This window comes from Palaemon carinicauda, chromosome 42 (assembly GCF_036898095.1).
Source record: "Palaemon carinicauda isolate YSFRI2023 chromosome 42, ASM3689809v2, whole genome shotgun sequence".
Lineage (NCBI taxonomy): Eukaryota > Metazoa > Arthropoda > Malacostraca > Decapoda > Palaemonidae > Palaemon > Palaemon carinicauda.
This window is the reverse complement of record NC_090766.1, coordinates 45854384-45871648: the sequence shown is the minus strand read 5'-3', so window position 1 is coordinate 45871648 and position 17265 is coordinate 45854384. Positions and strand designations below refer to the sequence as shown.

The window sequence follows — 17265 nt, the reverse complement described above, 5'->3', positions numbered from 1 at the left end:
CTTTTTTGTTAGTGGTCAATCATTAAAAAAAATGTTAAACAGCTATGCCTTGAAAATGGTGTTCTATCCTTCAGATAATGGAATTTCAAACACAATATTCGCAGAGATTAATTTTATCCCAGTACTTATTTAAGCATTAAAATTCACTGTTAGTTTTGAGTGTGTATTCTCACTAATAAATGTCCAGTGAACTGATGTTGGATGTGGCTTCTGTAAAATGAACCTTAATTTTCAATGTAAAGAATTTTATAAGCAGGTGCTAAAAACACAAAACTATTGAAAAAAAAACTAAATCAGAAAAATATAATTAAAGAATAAAGATTTGAGTTCAATTTTCATTCATTTAAATTATCTTTTTTATTTATACTAATATGTTCCAAATGAAAAGAAAGTTTAGTTTCTGTATTGTTTGCATTGATTATTAATTTCTTATTTTTTTTATTTTCTATTTTTTTTTGCATTGATTATGAATTTTCCAAATTATTTTCCTTTTGATTTTCTCTACACACCATTAAAATTCTTCCTTATGTTTACTTGTGATAATTTTATATATTGGCCTGGCTGAGCACGTAGGTACAAATCTATATAATTGGTGAGAAATTTCAAGAATATGGAAGGAATAATAATGCTATTATTGAAGCACCAAATATAATGACTGAATTTTATTTAATCTAATCCATATCATCCAGCACTTGGGTCATGGAGTCCTTTAAGAGATACAGTACTATCAACATTGATACTGCCTATGTATGAAGAAAAATGCATAAAGACAATAAGAGAAGGAACATCAATGTAAAGTTGCATTATTCGTGATGGCTTATGACAGCTCTTGCTAAAATCACTCTGATTGAAAGCAGGGGAAACTGAAATTCAGTGTTAAAAAGGAATTTTAACTTGTAGTTTAGATAATATGAACAGGGAAGTGGTTAACAGATTCAGGTGGTCAAGCATTGAATTGTTAAAGAAATTTTGCCTGTACAGGGTCTTAAGAGTTCTCTTCCCTCTCCTAAAACAAGTGTAGTTTCTGCCAGAACTCTCATCAGTTTTGAGTCATCTCATAATATATCACTTTTCTCATTTCCCACGGTGCTTTCTAGAAATCTTCCTGCTACTTTTTATCAAATCCTGCTCTAAGTGCTCCTTACATGTTCAAATCCTCCAAATCTTTGAGATACTGTATGTATTTTTTCAGTCTATTGTACGGCACAATATTTTCACCATTGTATTACATTTAAGTATTTGGGCCTTAATGACCGGGACTGTAGCCAGAAGATACCCAGGAGACCTTGCAGATGCACTGTGGAATAAAAGCTGAGAGGTTGGATAGGTTAGAAGAAAATAAGTGGAACTGAGGCAAAGTAGTTGCAACAGGGACTGAAGGAACAGTGCGAACACCCCAGTAAATTGTATATTGCAGGTGGTGCACTGACACTACTCCCTAAAAGATGATTCCTTGCACTCATGGTCAAATCTCTCTCAATTCTGTAATTTTCTTACCAAGTGACTCTCCATTACATACAGTTGTCTTGTTTAAGATATAAACTCATAAATATTAGCTCTCTCCACTAATGGAATGCTTTCATTTTACCAGTAGACATTTCTTATCATAACCTGATTGCAGATAAGAAAAATTATAATTTTTTATACTGTTAACCTCATAATGCCATGACTCTTCATAATGTGGTGTATACACATTGTAACACCAATGTTTTACCTTATTGAAAATTTCCTCTTCTACTGCAACAGGGTTGCCTGTTTCCCTTCCTAATTTGGGCAACAATCATCTTAGACTATGGGTAGCAATACTAGGCATTTCTTTTGACACCACTCTTTACATTCAGAACACTTTGCCAGATCACCTTGACACCTTTTCAACAGCAGACACATGGCCATTTTAGAACTACTTTTCCCTTTTCATTCATATGCAAATTTTTGCTTAAATTGAGACTACATAAGCATTAAGTAATATAAACTTCAAATAGAAAGCTAATACTAAGGACAAAAATAAGTATAAAATACTGTAAATTATCACACTTCATACAAAAAAAAAGCAAAAGGTCTTAACTGGACTATGGTTTCTACACCTTGAAACATTAGGCTCCGTCCACACAACCGAACGTTGTTCAGCGAACTTTGCTTCTTATTGAATAAAGTTCGGAAGGGGTCTCTAAGCTTGCATCCGAACGATGACAGTTGATCAGCGAGAGCCTAGTGGCAGCAAGAGTGATTGTTGTCATGGTAACAAGAAAATTAACATTTGTAAACAAAAAAAAAGAAATTTCTTTTGTGTATTGTTTTTGCTGTGCTAGAAATACAAGGAAGAAAATTTTGCCTAAAGTGTTTGCAAAGGAGACAAAATTTGGGTTGTCGTGTTTGTTATAATACTAATGGAGTTATATAGTGAATCAGAACTAGCTTTCAGAAGTTATATGAGAATAGATCCAAATACGTTTAACAATGTTATCTCGAAACTGGAACCTACAATCACCAAACAGGATATAATTATACAGAACTTTAATACACATCACAACAAGGATTTTTATGAGCGCCTAAAAAAAGAAATTTCTTTGACTAGCTTATTTGCCGCATTTCTCGCGCCTGTCACGTGTGTTATCTGCGGGAAAGAGCTAATTTTCACTTCTCAACATCTTCAATAACATTATTGCCCGTTAGTTTAGAAATTGCTGAAACCCATCATTCATTGTAGATTGCGCCAACATAAAGTTGAAACACGGGTTCTTGCATTGGCAGCCCGTAAAAAACTGCGTCACGATCTTAATAAGCATCGGCCCTTACATCCTAAAGGCTGAAAGTTTTTTTTTTTTTCATACGACTATCAAGATTAAAGCTGCCTCACAGGACCAATAAAACATGGACCTGTTTAAACTTTAAAGTAGAAGATAAAAAAAATTATATATCATTGGCATTGGTGAGAAACATAACTTCGTACGTCAAGTAATAACATCTCCCCAGTCTTTAACCATCAACGAGCACAACTCTCGTTATTTCAGTAATATGAATAAAAACTACACCAAACTTTGCTCGCAGCTTCTACGCTTCTGACGTCACCTGAAACAAAGTACGTCGAGCAAAGCTTAGAGATCATTGTAAGTGCAACTTAGTCAATGTAGAAGTTACAAATGGTTGCTGCAGTCCTTCCAAGCCAATAACCATCACATTTGAGGTCTTCAGAGTACATGTCTTAATAAGATCTATACACTCAATCTTCTTCATTATAATAATAATTGGACAGTAAGAAGTAATGACCACAGCTTTTACCTAAGCATACAGTAGTGCAGTATTTGGAGTCTTACATATGAATTTAGTTCATGTGGACAGCAATGGTTCCTTAACCTTTGGATTAGCTTTATGAATTCGGTCTATCAAAGCCAGGCTTAGTAGAAGTGAAGAGGTCGGACAAGATTGAAGAAGGAAACAAGGAACAAAGGTATAACATAAGGCAAAAATGGAGTACAGCTAAAGGTCAAAGGGACACTCCACAGACCCTCAGATAATACTGTACCAAATCAATACATTAATGGTAATAACCACCAACGGGGTTCATAAATTTTCACTCAAAACTTTTCACTACTAAATTGTGCCTTTGATGTGATAATAAATGCCTCAGTAGTGATCTGTGATGAACACCAACATTCATATCAAATTCATGTGACAGACCAGCCACCGTCTCCACTCCAAATCAAAGGCTAATACTGTATCGTGTCACTGAGGAATTCAAATACTAATTTCATAATACTACTTATGGTATTCTGCTGAATGTCTAAAACCTACAAATAATCACTTTCTGTCTCACCTAGTGTCTGTCTCCATCTCTCTTTATTATTAAGGATTGTCTATGTGGCTAAAGCTTAACTTGCTACTAAGACAAACTAACAATTGTTCTTTTCATTACAATCAATATTTGATTCAATACTTATCTACCCAGAATTCTATTGGACCCTTATCCTCCTTTGCAATGACTCTTCCCATTCAATACCTTGTTATCCAGTTGCTTTTAAATAATTACTTGGTATTCAGGGTTTTCCTCGAAGTTATGCAATTTCCTTATTGAATCTCCTTACCTCTTGGTACAATATTATACAAAAATCTCTTATATGAAGAAATAGAATTAGTCAAGTTTTACTGTATACTGCAACAGATTTAAGGTTGAAAGTGGTAACAGTGTCTTCCTTTGTTATTGTCAGTGGGACTGTGGTACATTACAAACATTACTAACAGGAACTCCAGGAGTCTGAACCTTCCATATTTTTCTATATGATGAATGTGAAATTTGGCATATGGATTATAATTCATAAAGTCAAAACCTTTACCTATGATTTTTCCTGAAGGCTTTCTGAGTATACTACAGCACTTTATTAACTATTTTTGGGTAGTAGGTTGGCCAGGGCACCAGCCACATGTTGAAATACTACAGCTAGAGTTATTGGACCCTTTGACTGGCCTGACAGTACATTGGATCATTCTGTCTGGTAAGAGCTTATTTTCTCTTTACCTACTCACACACACCAAATAGTCTTGCCTATTCTTTACATATTCTCCTCTATCCTCATACACCTGACAACACTGACATTACCAAAATATTCTTCTTTGCTCAAGGGGTTAACTATTGCACTGTACTTGTTCAATGGCCACTTTCCTCTTGGTAAGGGTAGAAGAGAAACTCTAGCTATGGTAAGCAGCTCTTCTAGGACACTCCAAAATCAAACCATTGTTCTCTAAGTCTTGGGTAGTGCCATAGCCTTTTTACCATGGTCTTTCCAATACCTTGAGATAGTGTTCTCTTGCTTGAGGGTACACTCATACACATTATTGTCTTATTTCTTTTCCTCTTGTTTTTTTTTTTAGTTTAAGTACTTGGGGTCTGTTGTTGCAGCAAATGGTGGAGTGGAAGCAGATGTAAGTCAGAGAGTGAATGAAGGTTGCAAAGTGTTGGGGGCAGTTAAGGGAGTAGTAAAAAATAGAGGGTTGGGCATGAATGTAAAGAGAGTTCTATATGAGAAAGTGATTGTACCAACTGTGATGTATGGATCGGAGTTGTGGGGAATGAAAGTGATGGAGAGACAGAAATTGAATGTGTTTGAGATGAAGTGTCTAAGGAGTATCGCTAGTGTATCTCGAGTAGATAGGGTTAGGAACGAAGTGGTGAGAGTGAGAACGGGTGTAAGAAATGAGTTAGCAGCTAGAGTGGATATGAATGTGTTGAGGTGGTTTGGCCATGTTGAGAGAATGGAAAATGGATGTCTGCTAAAGAAGGTGATGAATGCAGGAGTTGATGGGAGAAGTACTAGAGGAAGGCCAAGGTTTGGGTGGATGGATGGAGTGAAGGAAGCTCTGGGTGATAGGAGGATAGATGTGAGCGAGGCAAGAGAGCGTGCTAGAAATAGGAATGAATGGCGAGCGATTGTGACGCAGTTCCGGTAGGCCCTGCTGCTGCCTCCGATGCCTTAGATGACCGCGGAGGTAGCAGCAGTAGGGGATTCAGCATTATGAAGCTTCATCTGTGGTGGATAATGTGGGAGGGTGGGCTGTGACACCCTAGCAGTACCAGTTGAACTCGGCTGAGTCCCTTGTCAGGCTGGGAGGAACGTAGAGAGTAGAGGTCCCCTTTTTGTTTTTGTTTCTTTGTTGATGTCGGCTACCCCCCCAAATTGGGGGAAGTGCCATGGTATATGTATGTATGTATATTAAAGATTTATTCAATGTTGTTACTGTTCTTAAAATTCTTAAAATTGTTAATTACTTCTCTTGTAATTTATTTCCTTTCTGCATTGGGCTATTTTCCCTGTTGGAGCCCTTGGGCTTATAACATCCTACTTTTTCAACTAGGGTTGTAACTTACCAGTAGTAATAATAATAATAATAATAACCTGAATGACTGCATGTTGAGATCTCTGGGTTCTTAGAAAATCAAAAAGCAAATTTAGCAATTTCTCGCCTTAAGGGATGATTAATCCAGATACTGTACCATGTCAACTCACTGGTGGTAATGAATTTATTGCCACTCTTGACATTTACTTCCACAAAATCTCAATGACAACCTACAAACAATTCTGCAGTACACTTTTTGGCATTTTATAACTATTACATGACCAAAACCTTTATTCTAGTTTGGTTTTATTAGTGGCATTCTCTTTCCTATTTTGACTTCATTACCAACAAAAACTGCAAATTATCTGGAAAGCTCTAATTTGTCACTGATGCTCTACTCTTAGAGTACATGTATATTACTTTTCAACGATAAAAAAAATGACAAATTTGGAGATAATTTGTATTTTTCCCTAACTAATACAAACTTGTAGTTATTTATGTAGAATATGCTTTCGGCCGAGCTGGAAGGTAGCCATTGGATTTAAAGTGCGAGGGGGCAACCCTACCTAACCACTAATAGTGGGTGGGTAAGGGGTGGCTGGGTGCTACCCAGCCACCTATCTCTACTCACAGTTCAATGAACCACATAATTTTTTTATTGAAAGCAGGACTTACTGGGGGACAGGTGATGGAGGGCCAATATATATAAATAACTACAGGTTTGTATTAGTTAAGGAAAAATACAAATTATCTCCAAATTTGTCATTTGTTCCCATACTAACAAACCTTTCGTTATTTATGTGGAAGACTCACTCTTAGGAGGGTGGTAAGTTCGACTACTGGCTTAGTCATTAACCCGGGTTTACCTAGTACAGTATTAGACTGTAATCGAGGGAAACCTTGCCACCTTGCCTATCAATACAAGCGAATATGATACCGGCCTGAGAAACTAAAGTAGTTGTGAGAGATATCATAGGAGCATCTAAGAAAGAATGTTCCTAGTTTAAATAGGAACCCTATACATAAAAAGACGTTTCCCAAGGCCTACCTCGCAGGAGGCGTTGGGGACGTGTACAAGTATACAAAAATAAACTATACTTAGTAACATAAGGGAAGTGGTTATTACCTGCAGAGGTTGAAGCCAGCTTGCAAATGGACCCATGGCGCTGTTCCCCAAAGGAGGGGAAAATGATGAAAGTAAAAGAGCCAAGCATACTTTCATTCATCCCAGTCTTAACCCGGCTAGCCAATGCCATCAACCTTCTGTTACTTGTCCAACAAGAAGCCCGAGGTATTATTAAACCCCTTGTTGTGTCACCACCACAGGAGCGATAGAGAAACCATATCGGGCCTTATATGGGTCACGTCTTGTAGGTAGGGTGAGGTTAAGATTTGACACGTATCCACCCTACCAATGGCACGGTTTATGTCACAAAGGAGCTACTTGAAAACGTTATGGATGGATTCTTCCCTAAAACGTTCTGAGCTCTGGGTCCTCTCTATGATGAGGAGAAGAGGGATTCTGTGACTGGTGTACGACCTGTGTCCCCATCAGGAACGCAATCCTTACAAGCTCCTTTGACCTTCCTAGGGTTAGCGAGGTGTGTTGAGGGAGCGAGCCCTTTCATTGTTTTCCTGAGGTATGGCCTCAATTCTCTCAGGAAAACAATGAAAGAGCTCACTTCTTAGGCCCTTTGCGTCAATGGGCATAGGAGGAGATGATGATAACCTCAATATAATCAATGCATAAAAAAAGGAAAACCAATGACGAGTATATGACTTGGGCCATTCAGGGTCAGCGAAATGTGCTAAACCCTTGGGGTTAGGTGATCACCCTCCTAGGCATATGTCCAAGTAATTACCTATTACAGCCTTGATTACAAAGACAAAGCAGCAGGTTCTCAGTTGGAGGGCTCGAGTCTGAGGTTCAAGCTGCCCGGAACAAAACTTTGTTTCTCGCTGTGAGCGAGAGACTTTAAGGGAGACCCATAGGGTACGTCTCTCTTTTGGTCGAGTGTCACACTGGGAAAGACCTGTCTTCAGTATTAGGGGAAGATCTGCAGTTTAGAACCACCCATCCCGTAGGAGACTGTATTACCCCACTACGGGTAATCGGTTCAAACTCTACGGAGAGAAAGGATTGGAGGAAATGCTCAATGGACGAGCAAAGGTCTTCCATTGCCTAAGCCTAAGAGCGTGATTCCCTTCATTGGCAATTTTGAGTGCATGACTAGAACAGCACTCTTGAGAAGAGGAAAAAACAGACTTCACTCGACCATCACCACAGAGTACCGTATCTAGTTGTAAGGAAGTTCGTAATGGGTTCTCCAGAGTTGTAGACGTGCCACTGAATGTGACCTGTCTTTTCGGTAAGACGAATCTTGCCTACAAGGCTAGATTGAAGCGCTAGTCGAGTCCCTTAATGAGCCCAGTCTGACTATAAGTCTCCACAGAAGTGGGGAGAAGCCATCTATTCCTTTCTCGGATAAAATTGCTCACAAAAGGAAATCCGACAGGAGGCAACAGACCTTCTCCTGCAAAAAAAAAAAAAAGATCAATGCCTGTCATTGCTATTCATTCCGCTTCCGGAAGGAAGACCTCTAGAACAGACTGTGGGAGGAAGACTCCTACAGAAGGGGTGAATTCTATAATATCCAAACCCATGGACAAGATACCCTGAAGGGGAGACGACGTATGAGCAGGAAGTTTTCCAGCGAACGCGAAACCAACGAATCACTGTCATTCCCCCCTGCACTTTCCCGAAGGAAGATAATGGCTTGTAGCTAAAGTCTAGACTTTCTTTCCTTGGCGAAAAAGACATGCGCCGATTATTTCGAGCTCGTTGGGGGGGGGGGGGGGTTCTTCTATGAGGAGGGAATATATTCTTTCTAGCAATTGGCAAGCAAGCCGTGGGTTGACGATCGTCCGAAGTCTCGGAATCCTCTACAGGTGGAAGTTACATACGCGGGCTGGAATGTTGCCTGTAGGAGAGAGAAAAATATTGCGGATCGTAGGGAGACGACGAGATCAGCAGAAGGTGAGAAGACTCATCATTAGCAGGAGTCGACAGAAGGGCGAACGGGAGGTAGACCTCTTACACAGCTAAGATGTCAGCAGCAGCTACAGCCACTGACTTCATACCCGGATGTCATCTACAGGTGGTGAAGAAGAAGCAAAGAGAATTAAAAATTCCTCCCCTCTGAGGGGGAAGAAAAAACCCAATCCTCGGACGGGAGAGGTTGCCCCTAAGATGAATAGTCAGCGCAGAGAAATCCTTTTGATAACTCGCAGGGACAAATATTGACATCTGAAAACTGGCACATTACTCTGTAATGGAGCGTGTAATAAAAACACACTCATATCTATAAAGAAAAAAATGAGCGTAAAGCAATAGTTATGAATGGCTAAGCCTTAAAGGGAGAGAGCAGTGATGTCCGCTATCCACCAGCCAAAAGCAAAAAGTGATGTGGTTCATTGAACCATGAGTAGCTATAGGTGGCTGGGTAGCCCCCAGCCACTCCTTACTTATCCATTATTAGTGGTTAGGTAGGGTTGCAACCTCGCACTTTAAATCTAATGGCTACCTTCCAGCTCCGCCAAAAGCATACTCCACATAAATAATGAAAGGTTTGTTAGTATGGGAACAAACAACAAGAACAATCTATAAATGCCGTGCATATACTAAATGCAGAAAATCCTAATTACCGTACCCTACCAATTTACCTTTTTTTTTTTTTTTTTTTAGCAAGTTTCAAATAAAATAATCTGTTCTGAATGATAAAATATCAGAAATTGGTATACTGTTCAAGTCAATCACACTTACAAAAAGACTTCATGGCATTCTACAACCTCAATAAATTTTAAGATTATGTTACATCATTTACTTGCCAAATGACAAATTAAAGGGAAACTTTTAGATTTCCCTAAAGATATTAAAAGAAAAAAAATTAAGAATCTCTAATGTGCTTAAAAGACAAAGATCCTCAGATGATGTAAATTTTATTGAGATTGACAGACATAATTTAAAGACAACACATTTTTGTTGAAAAATATCTCTAGAAAACAAGATTGTTATGGTTGCTCTAACTTCAAGTATAAATACAGTATTGCAATTCTGAAAATACTTGTAAAATTCTACAAATGAAGTGACAATGGAAAACTAATTCAATAATTCAATAGCCAAAACAAACTTAAGTACACAATTAAGGAATTTCTAAAAGTATTAAAAGATATACCTGCCTAAAAATACTTCCTTATTCGAACATCAGACAAAGAATACACAAGTTCTAATAAATATCAAAATGCAAAGCAAATTAAAAGGATATGGTATAATGAAGACTAAAATAGCATTAAAATGAAAGCAATGACTATAATTGTCTGGTGTGTATAAAAGTATAATATTCTTAACTGGTAACTATGACGTTTCACCAACTTTTTACAAGAACTCTTCACACCAGTCTGATAAACACTGGTGACAGTCACCAGACTGTTTTGAGTTAGCACCAGCAGTATCTTTCAGCCAATCGATGAACAATTCCTTGTTCTTCTTCAAGACTAGGAACTGGCCAAGAACAACATACGCCTGAAAATAAAATAAAAAGCAAGATAAGCAAAGGCAACATGATTGTAAGAATTTTCTAAAATCACAAATTTTAAGTAATTTGTATTTTTCCTAACAGAACTTACCTCAAACTACTTTCTTAGGAGTATCTGGGATCCCCTCCCTAATCAAAAACAGCTAAAATGCACAAATAATAATACCAATTCCCTAATATTGCAAGAGGGTCTGCCCCTCTCTTTTATTCTTCTCCTTTACTTCTCTTTCTCCGTATTTCCTTAATCTTTCCCATCCCAAGTACCTGCCTTTGAGCTATAAACTGGATTGTATCCAGGGGTACTCTTCCTTTCCCCATCCCTATTCTTGTTATTACTATTATCCTCCCTAACCGACCAAGAATTTTGCGTACTTCCCCCTATCTCCGTTACCCTTGTCGGGGCGCTCCGGGGCGGAAGGATACTCGCCCCGGGGCGACCCGGGGTCAGCGCGTGAGGCTGCGCTTGTTAGATCGTCAGTAAGCGTCTGGTCGTGGCGTAGATAACATCTCGCCCAATTTAAATAACATGAAAAACTTTTTACCACTACCAAAGATAAGATCAAGATTATATCAATGACCCTTTGTCACACCAGCCAAACTCGGGAAATCTTTCATTCCTTATCTTCCCAAATTGAAATTATCTTTCTGGTACATTTATACTTCAGTGGATATTTGTACGAAAGTTTTAATCTTTTTAATTTGTAAATTCTGTTTGTAAATGTGTTTACAGTACTTTTTCTTTGTCTTTTTTTCAAATGGTCTTTTGCACTTAATGACCTATAAAAAAAAAAAAAAAAAAAAAAGTAGTAATTTTGATTTTTCCTAAATACACAGACCTGAGTCCCTTATTCGAGTTTCTATTTGTGTAGGAACAACTATAAATTAATACATGAATCTATATTCTTTGCACCTCATGGCTTTCGAGGTAAATTAAACATTTATGATACTTAAAAACAAAAATAAAAAACCAGAAATAAAAATTTTACTATACTCCACCAGTAACTGGGAAAGTGATTATAGCAATAGAGAAAAAGATAATAGAAAAAATTAATTACAAAATTAACGCCACTGAGGCAGCAATTACTTCGAATAAAACTTGTTTAAAAGAGGGTCTACTGCCAAAATAAATTGAGTTACAAAATAAGGAGAGCAACTGTATCTCTTTAATACAGAAAAATATTTACAGTGGAAAAGATGGATAGTGTATGCAACTGTACCTTATCAAATCCTTTTTTCTCTAATCTATCCCCTAAAACTGGTCCAATGCCAGCCAATTCTGTGACATTCTTCTCCCCCATTGGCTCCGCCACAAAATTACGATGTTTCTGACTTGTACTCGACATGATGGCACTCTGAAAGATAAGATTGTTCCATAAAATCATAAAATTTTCTCATCATCAATATAATTTCAATATGGACATATAGTTTTACCTTACCATTCTTAAAATAAAAAGGCACCTTTAATAATTATAACATCAAGTGTACCATAAGCTCCTACTGAAAAAACAAACTTCCAGAATATATATAACATTCTATATTTCATCCAACTGCAGAATAATTATCTAAAGAGGAAGATTTTGTGAGTGCAAGACTTATACTGTAAATGATTTTATATACTGTATGTAATACTGACTGACAAATCTTACAAGTAATTTGTGCTTCAAGTCCACCGTTTCCTTTCTGGGAGACTGATGGAGGGTTTTGTACACATTCTTCAAAATTGCTAAAGGGGGCTTTTGTATTTTTATATGACAATCATTAAAAGAGGCCCTTCAGTTACGACAGTCTCGAATTATGACAATCCATCATTACAAAAGGGCTCATATAAGGTACCTGTACTTTAAAAAGCATTGCGCCACTTTAGCACCAGCTCATCGCCTTAGCCTATGGTACACATTCGGGATTTCGGTGATGTTCTTTGTTGGATAACTCTATGCCTTTTTTTTTTTTTGCTTTGCATCATGTCTGAAAAGCAGAAGGTTGACTCTTCTGACGGCCGTGCATCCAAAAGGAGGAATAAAGGTAAGAAATTGTTATACAGTACGTTTTACTTATTGTCTAACAGTACTGTACTGTATTAGCAAAGGTACACTATTGTACAATATAAGGTACAAGTATTTATATGAGTAGGGTACAATAATCTACAATTGGTACAAGATTATATCTTCTCTTTTCTAAATTATACACTATTAAACAGACAGTATGTATGGTTGTACTGTATGCATCTACATACAGTATATAAAATCTGTCTTGTGGGGCATCATACAAAAGTTTCTCGTTCGTAACTCAAGGACCTCCTGTACCCAACATATTATTATTATTACTTGCTAAGCTACAACACTAGTTGGAAAAGCAGGATGCTATATGCCCAAGGGCTCCAACAGGGAAAATAGCCCAGTGAGGAAAGGAAATAAAGAAAAACCACAAAGAAGTTTAACAATAACATTAAAATAAATCTTTCCTATATAAACTATAAAAACTTGAAAATAACAAGAGGAAGAGAAACAAGATAGAATAGTGTGCCCGAGTGTACCCTCCAGCAAGAGATCTCTAACCCAAGACAGTGGAAGCCCATGGTACAGAGGCTATGGCACTACCTAAAACTAGAGAACAATGGTTTGATTTTGGAGTGTCCTAAGTTCCAAGATGAATGTTTTACAAGAGATATTTCCTCCCCCTCTCTCTTCAGTTCCATCGAGATGAAGTTGCAAAAGGATGTCTCCCAGGAGGGGCATTCAATCTTAATTCAGAAATTCATTGTAATTTCAAGTACATCAGAAATTGATCATATCTATAACAAACTTCATTTACTGGTAACTGTTATCCCTCTGAAAGTCAAAAACCTCACTGAAATAATCACCCACAGGGTTGGAGTGCCAAGAATATCTAATTGGAAGTGAAGCGAGCCACGGCAGTGCATAAGCCAAACGAGGGAAGTGATATAAATTATAGGTAATTACTGTATATATTAAAATTTCATGCTAAAATACAAGAACTGTATACATTTGGTCACTATATACAGTATTTTAATTTCTAGCAAGGCTGGAATTCTCTGCATGACGAACATAAACCCCATTTCACTAGAAGGCCATTGTTTACTTTCGGGAGAGGGATGGTGGGTTACTGCACAGGTATTGTTTGCATTCACTTGCAGCAGATTTACTCTTTTTATGAATGAAAATCATTGCCCGACTTTTTAAACCAATTAATCATCCGAGGACCCATGGCACAGTTTATTTTGTTAGTTATGCTAAAAACAAAATAAGTTCATATTAAGGTATAACGGATCATAATAAAGAACATTTTCCCCATAATGAAAAACGATTTGACAAGTATTAAGAAAGATATCGCCTGTTCCAACAATCTACATTCTACCCCCAGAGGTCACATTCCAAAGGGGAGGTTAATCAATTTTGCAATTAACTATAGTTTCATCTATTTTCATTATTATTTCAAGACCACCCATCGTTCACTCTCTATTTAGCTGTTTTTGCTCATATGAAGGTAAAAATATCACCAAAAATAATAGCCCTATGGTTAGTGTATACGACACATCCATTTACAGCAATGCCTGCCTAAACAGAGCATTAGTGATAAATGTTTATTTTGAGCGATGCAAGCAATTTCAGATCAAGGAACATTTAGAGGGAAATATAAATACTGTATTTTACTTTAATTTTAGGTTATTTACATAAACCACAAATTTTTCCAATCAGTTGTGTTAAATTATGCATACTATACCATTACTATAGCTGCAAATCAATGGTGTTTGAAGGTTTCCTCCCCCTAAAACCCTGGTTTCTTACTTGAAGCCCACATATTTTAATATGGAGGGGGTTTGAAAGCTCTAACTCGTGGTTTATCACAATATTTGTGATCTTAACTTATCCTGTTTATCATAATTACTAATAGTTCACGGGAGTGTATGTATGATAGCGGCCACCTGCATATATGATTATGGCTGACTTAGAATACGGCAATGTAAGGGGGGTCGCAAGGAGTCGTTAGCCCCCATTAGGTAAGGACACGGCTTGTAGGTTAGGTTGGGGGAAAGTTGAGGTTAGATGATGTCCATTTTTAATCCACAAGAGAGGAACTGGCCGCTGATATACAAAGGCTCCTGGTTCAGGATTGTGTTGATATATCATGGGTAGGAAAACTCAAAATTAGGTGGTTTGCACCAATAATTATGGTCAATGATGGATAAATCACAACATACCAAGTGGAAAGATATACGATTCAATGTATTTGCTAATATATTGTATACAATTATCAATCTTAGTCGATTAATAACTTCAACGCCAAAAAATATTCCTTTAACTAATCTGTAGTCATTTTTTTTTTAAATGAGACGCATTTGCACTGACTCGCAGCGATGCCCTTTTAGCTCGGAAAAAGTTTCCTGCTACCTAATTGGTTAGGATTATCTTGTCCAACCAATCAGAGAGCAGGAAAAGTTTCCGAGCTAAAAGAGCACCGCTGCGAGTCGGTGCGAATGCTCCTCATTAAAAAAAAATTGACTGTAACCAAATGTGTATCCACATTTTAATTTCAGGAAGGGAGAATGATTGTGCAATGTGCAAGAAAACAACTTTATTCTTAGTTAACCCTCTTGTACCTAACCTACCGGTAGGGTGTCTGGCCCCACCCGATTGGGAAGAGGTTTAGTCACTTGAACACTAACTGACCACAGATTCAATAGGAAAAACAGAACAAGGCAAAACTAGACTGATCTATAGCACTATTAGATTATGCAATATTTTCTTTTTTATCTTTTTATGAAATAGGTAAATTACATTGCATTCAATAGTCTTTTTCTATAAACATAACCCATCTAATTTAACAATTTACAAAAATACATATCTTGATTTTGATTTTTTGTTACTGAAAAACAATAATGGCATTATTTTACTGTATTACAGAACAATGTAACCTAGGAAAAAACAACTTTTTCCTGTAGAAAAACTTCCGCTCTCTTCGAAAATAACACTCGAGAATCTGTAATACAGTAAATCTTTACCACAATAATATACATACTGATTATGCAATACTTATTTACTGGTAGACAAATTGTCTGGTAGTTTACCATAACGTGGTAAGGGGCGTAGCGTAAACCATTCTACTTTACCCGAACATATGAACGATTATATTTGAAAATCAGTTACCCTGAATGCAAAATCAAGACTTCTTATTCTAACAAGCTTATAATCATCTAAATCGAACAATTAAGTAATACACTTCTTATTACATACCTCGGGTCAAGTTACCTTTGGCGGTTGTTTATAACGGTTTACCTCGAATCAAAAATATCAATTCAGACAATACTCACCTTGTAGTATGACGGACCTCGAAAGAGATCTTATCTTATCCTCGGGTCAATAAAAATACGAAAATTCACTACAATAATTCGATAAGGAAATACTATCACAATGAAAGACACTTAAGGAAGATAAAGTGTTCCTGGTCCTGCCTCTGGTAAGCCACTAAACCCTTTCAATCAGGACAGGGTTGCCATTTCTGATTTTGAAAACTCGCTACAGGAACTTCCAAAAAGCGCCAGAAACTCGCTAAATCCTTTCTTAAAAGCGCTGTATAGTATTAGTGACCTCATTAACAGAAACACTATTTTTTACTTCACTTTAGGACTCTACAAACATAGTTTGGGGAGAGAGAGAGAGAGAGAGAGAGAGAGAGAGAGAGAGAGAGAGAGAGAGAGAGAGAGAGAGAGAGAGAGAGAGAGAGAGAGAGAGAGAGAGAGAGAGAGAGAGAGAGAGAGAGAGAGAGAAGAGCCTCTCATAATACATCTTATAAAGCGGAAATTGATACAATTCAGTATGTTAAAAGGTAGAAAAATGCAGTCAGTTTATCAAATATTATATCAAATGGGAAAACGCTATGTTTCGCGCTAGATTTGTCTAGAAAGAGTCAAATAGCGCAGCAGCGCTGGCTGGGAAAAACCGCGCTAAACTTACAAGAAACGCGCCAGATCTAGCGCGAAAAGCGCTAAAATGGCAACTATGAATCAGGGTTACCAGATTATTTCGACTGGATTATCGTACATGAGCCTTAAAATTGTCGTTTTTCAACCAATATTATCGTACACAGTTTCAAAATAATAATTAGGGAGTTACATGATCGACTTATTTCAAAATATTTTAGTATCATTGTTTAATTAAACACATATGTATATACCTAAGGTATGTATCGTACATCGTACTGGACCTAAAATAATCGTACATGTACGATAATTATCGTACGAATGGCACCCCTGAACTAAACCCTTTCAGTTTCAATTCAACGGACGTCCTTTTCTTCTACTTCAGATTTCATATTACTTTTAGTCTTTTAGTGAATTTTCAGGAACTGGCCAATGAATACCCTTATATTCTGGTGTTCCCTTATTTTAGTAGCCTCAGAGAATTGTATATAAAGAAATATTACACTAGACCAAATAGTATAAAGTTTAGTCAATTGTTTAAAATAGAAGAAAAAGAGATAATTGTGAATTTTCTAGCAAATTTTGTAAAAATGATAATGAAACAGTTTTAGTTATATATTAGTTTTTTTTTTATATATTCTGGTGTTCCCCTATTTTAGTAGCCTCAGAGAATTGTATATAAAAAAATATTACACTAGACCAAATAGTATAAAGTTTAGTCAATTGTTTAAAATAGAAAATAAGAGATAATTGTGAATTTTCTAACAAATTTTGTAAAAATTATAATGAAACAGTTTTAGTTATATATTAGTTTTTTTTTATCTAGCCCATATGGGCTCATGTCCCCATTATACATGGCATATATGGGTATACGGATATATGTACAGTATTATATAGATATGT

At 36.8% G+C, this 17265-nt stretch overlaps 1 protein-coding gene across 3 annotated transcripts; it reads right to left on the bottom strand.

Moving 5' to 3' along the window:
- Positions 1 to 9811: 9811 nt before the first annotated feature.
- baf (barrier to autointegration factor) lies at positions 9812 to 15914 on the bottom strand. 3 transcript variants are annotated; one of them, XM_068364827.1, is made up of 3 exons: positions 15754 to 15914; positions 11642 to 11776; positions 9812 to 10411 (listed from the first exon to the last, which is right to left on the bottom strand). In XM_068364827.1, the coding sequence occupies exons 2-3, from the start codon at positions 11765 to 11767 to the stop codon at positions 10265 to 10267; spliced, it is 273 nt and encodes a 90-aa protein (XP_068220928.1). In that variant the 5' UTR covers positions 11768 to 11776; positions 15754 to 15914; the 3' UTR covers positions 9812 to 10264. The 3 variants fall into 3 exon arrangements, with proteins under 3 accessions (XP_068220928.1, XP_068220929.1, XP_068220930.1); XM_068364828.1 differs by having other exon boundaries at positions 15677 to 15756; XM_068364829.1 differs by lacking the exon at positions 15754 to 15914 and adding an exon at positions 15692 to 15715.
- Positions 15915 to 17265: the final 1351 nt, after the last annotated feature.

Bases quoted from the DNA above. Each gene is read 5' to 3' on its own strand.
- baf (XM_068364827.1), bottom strand. From the start codon at position 11,767: ATGTCGAGTACAAGTCAGAAACATCGTAATTTTGTGGCGGAGCCAATG. The intron at 10,412-11,641 runs GTACAGTTGCAT...TTTTATTTTCAG, and splicing joins AGAAAAAAGGATTTGATAAG to GCGTATGTTGTTCTTGGCCA.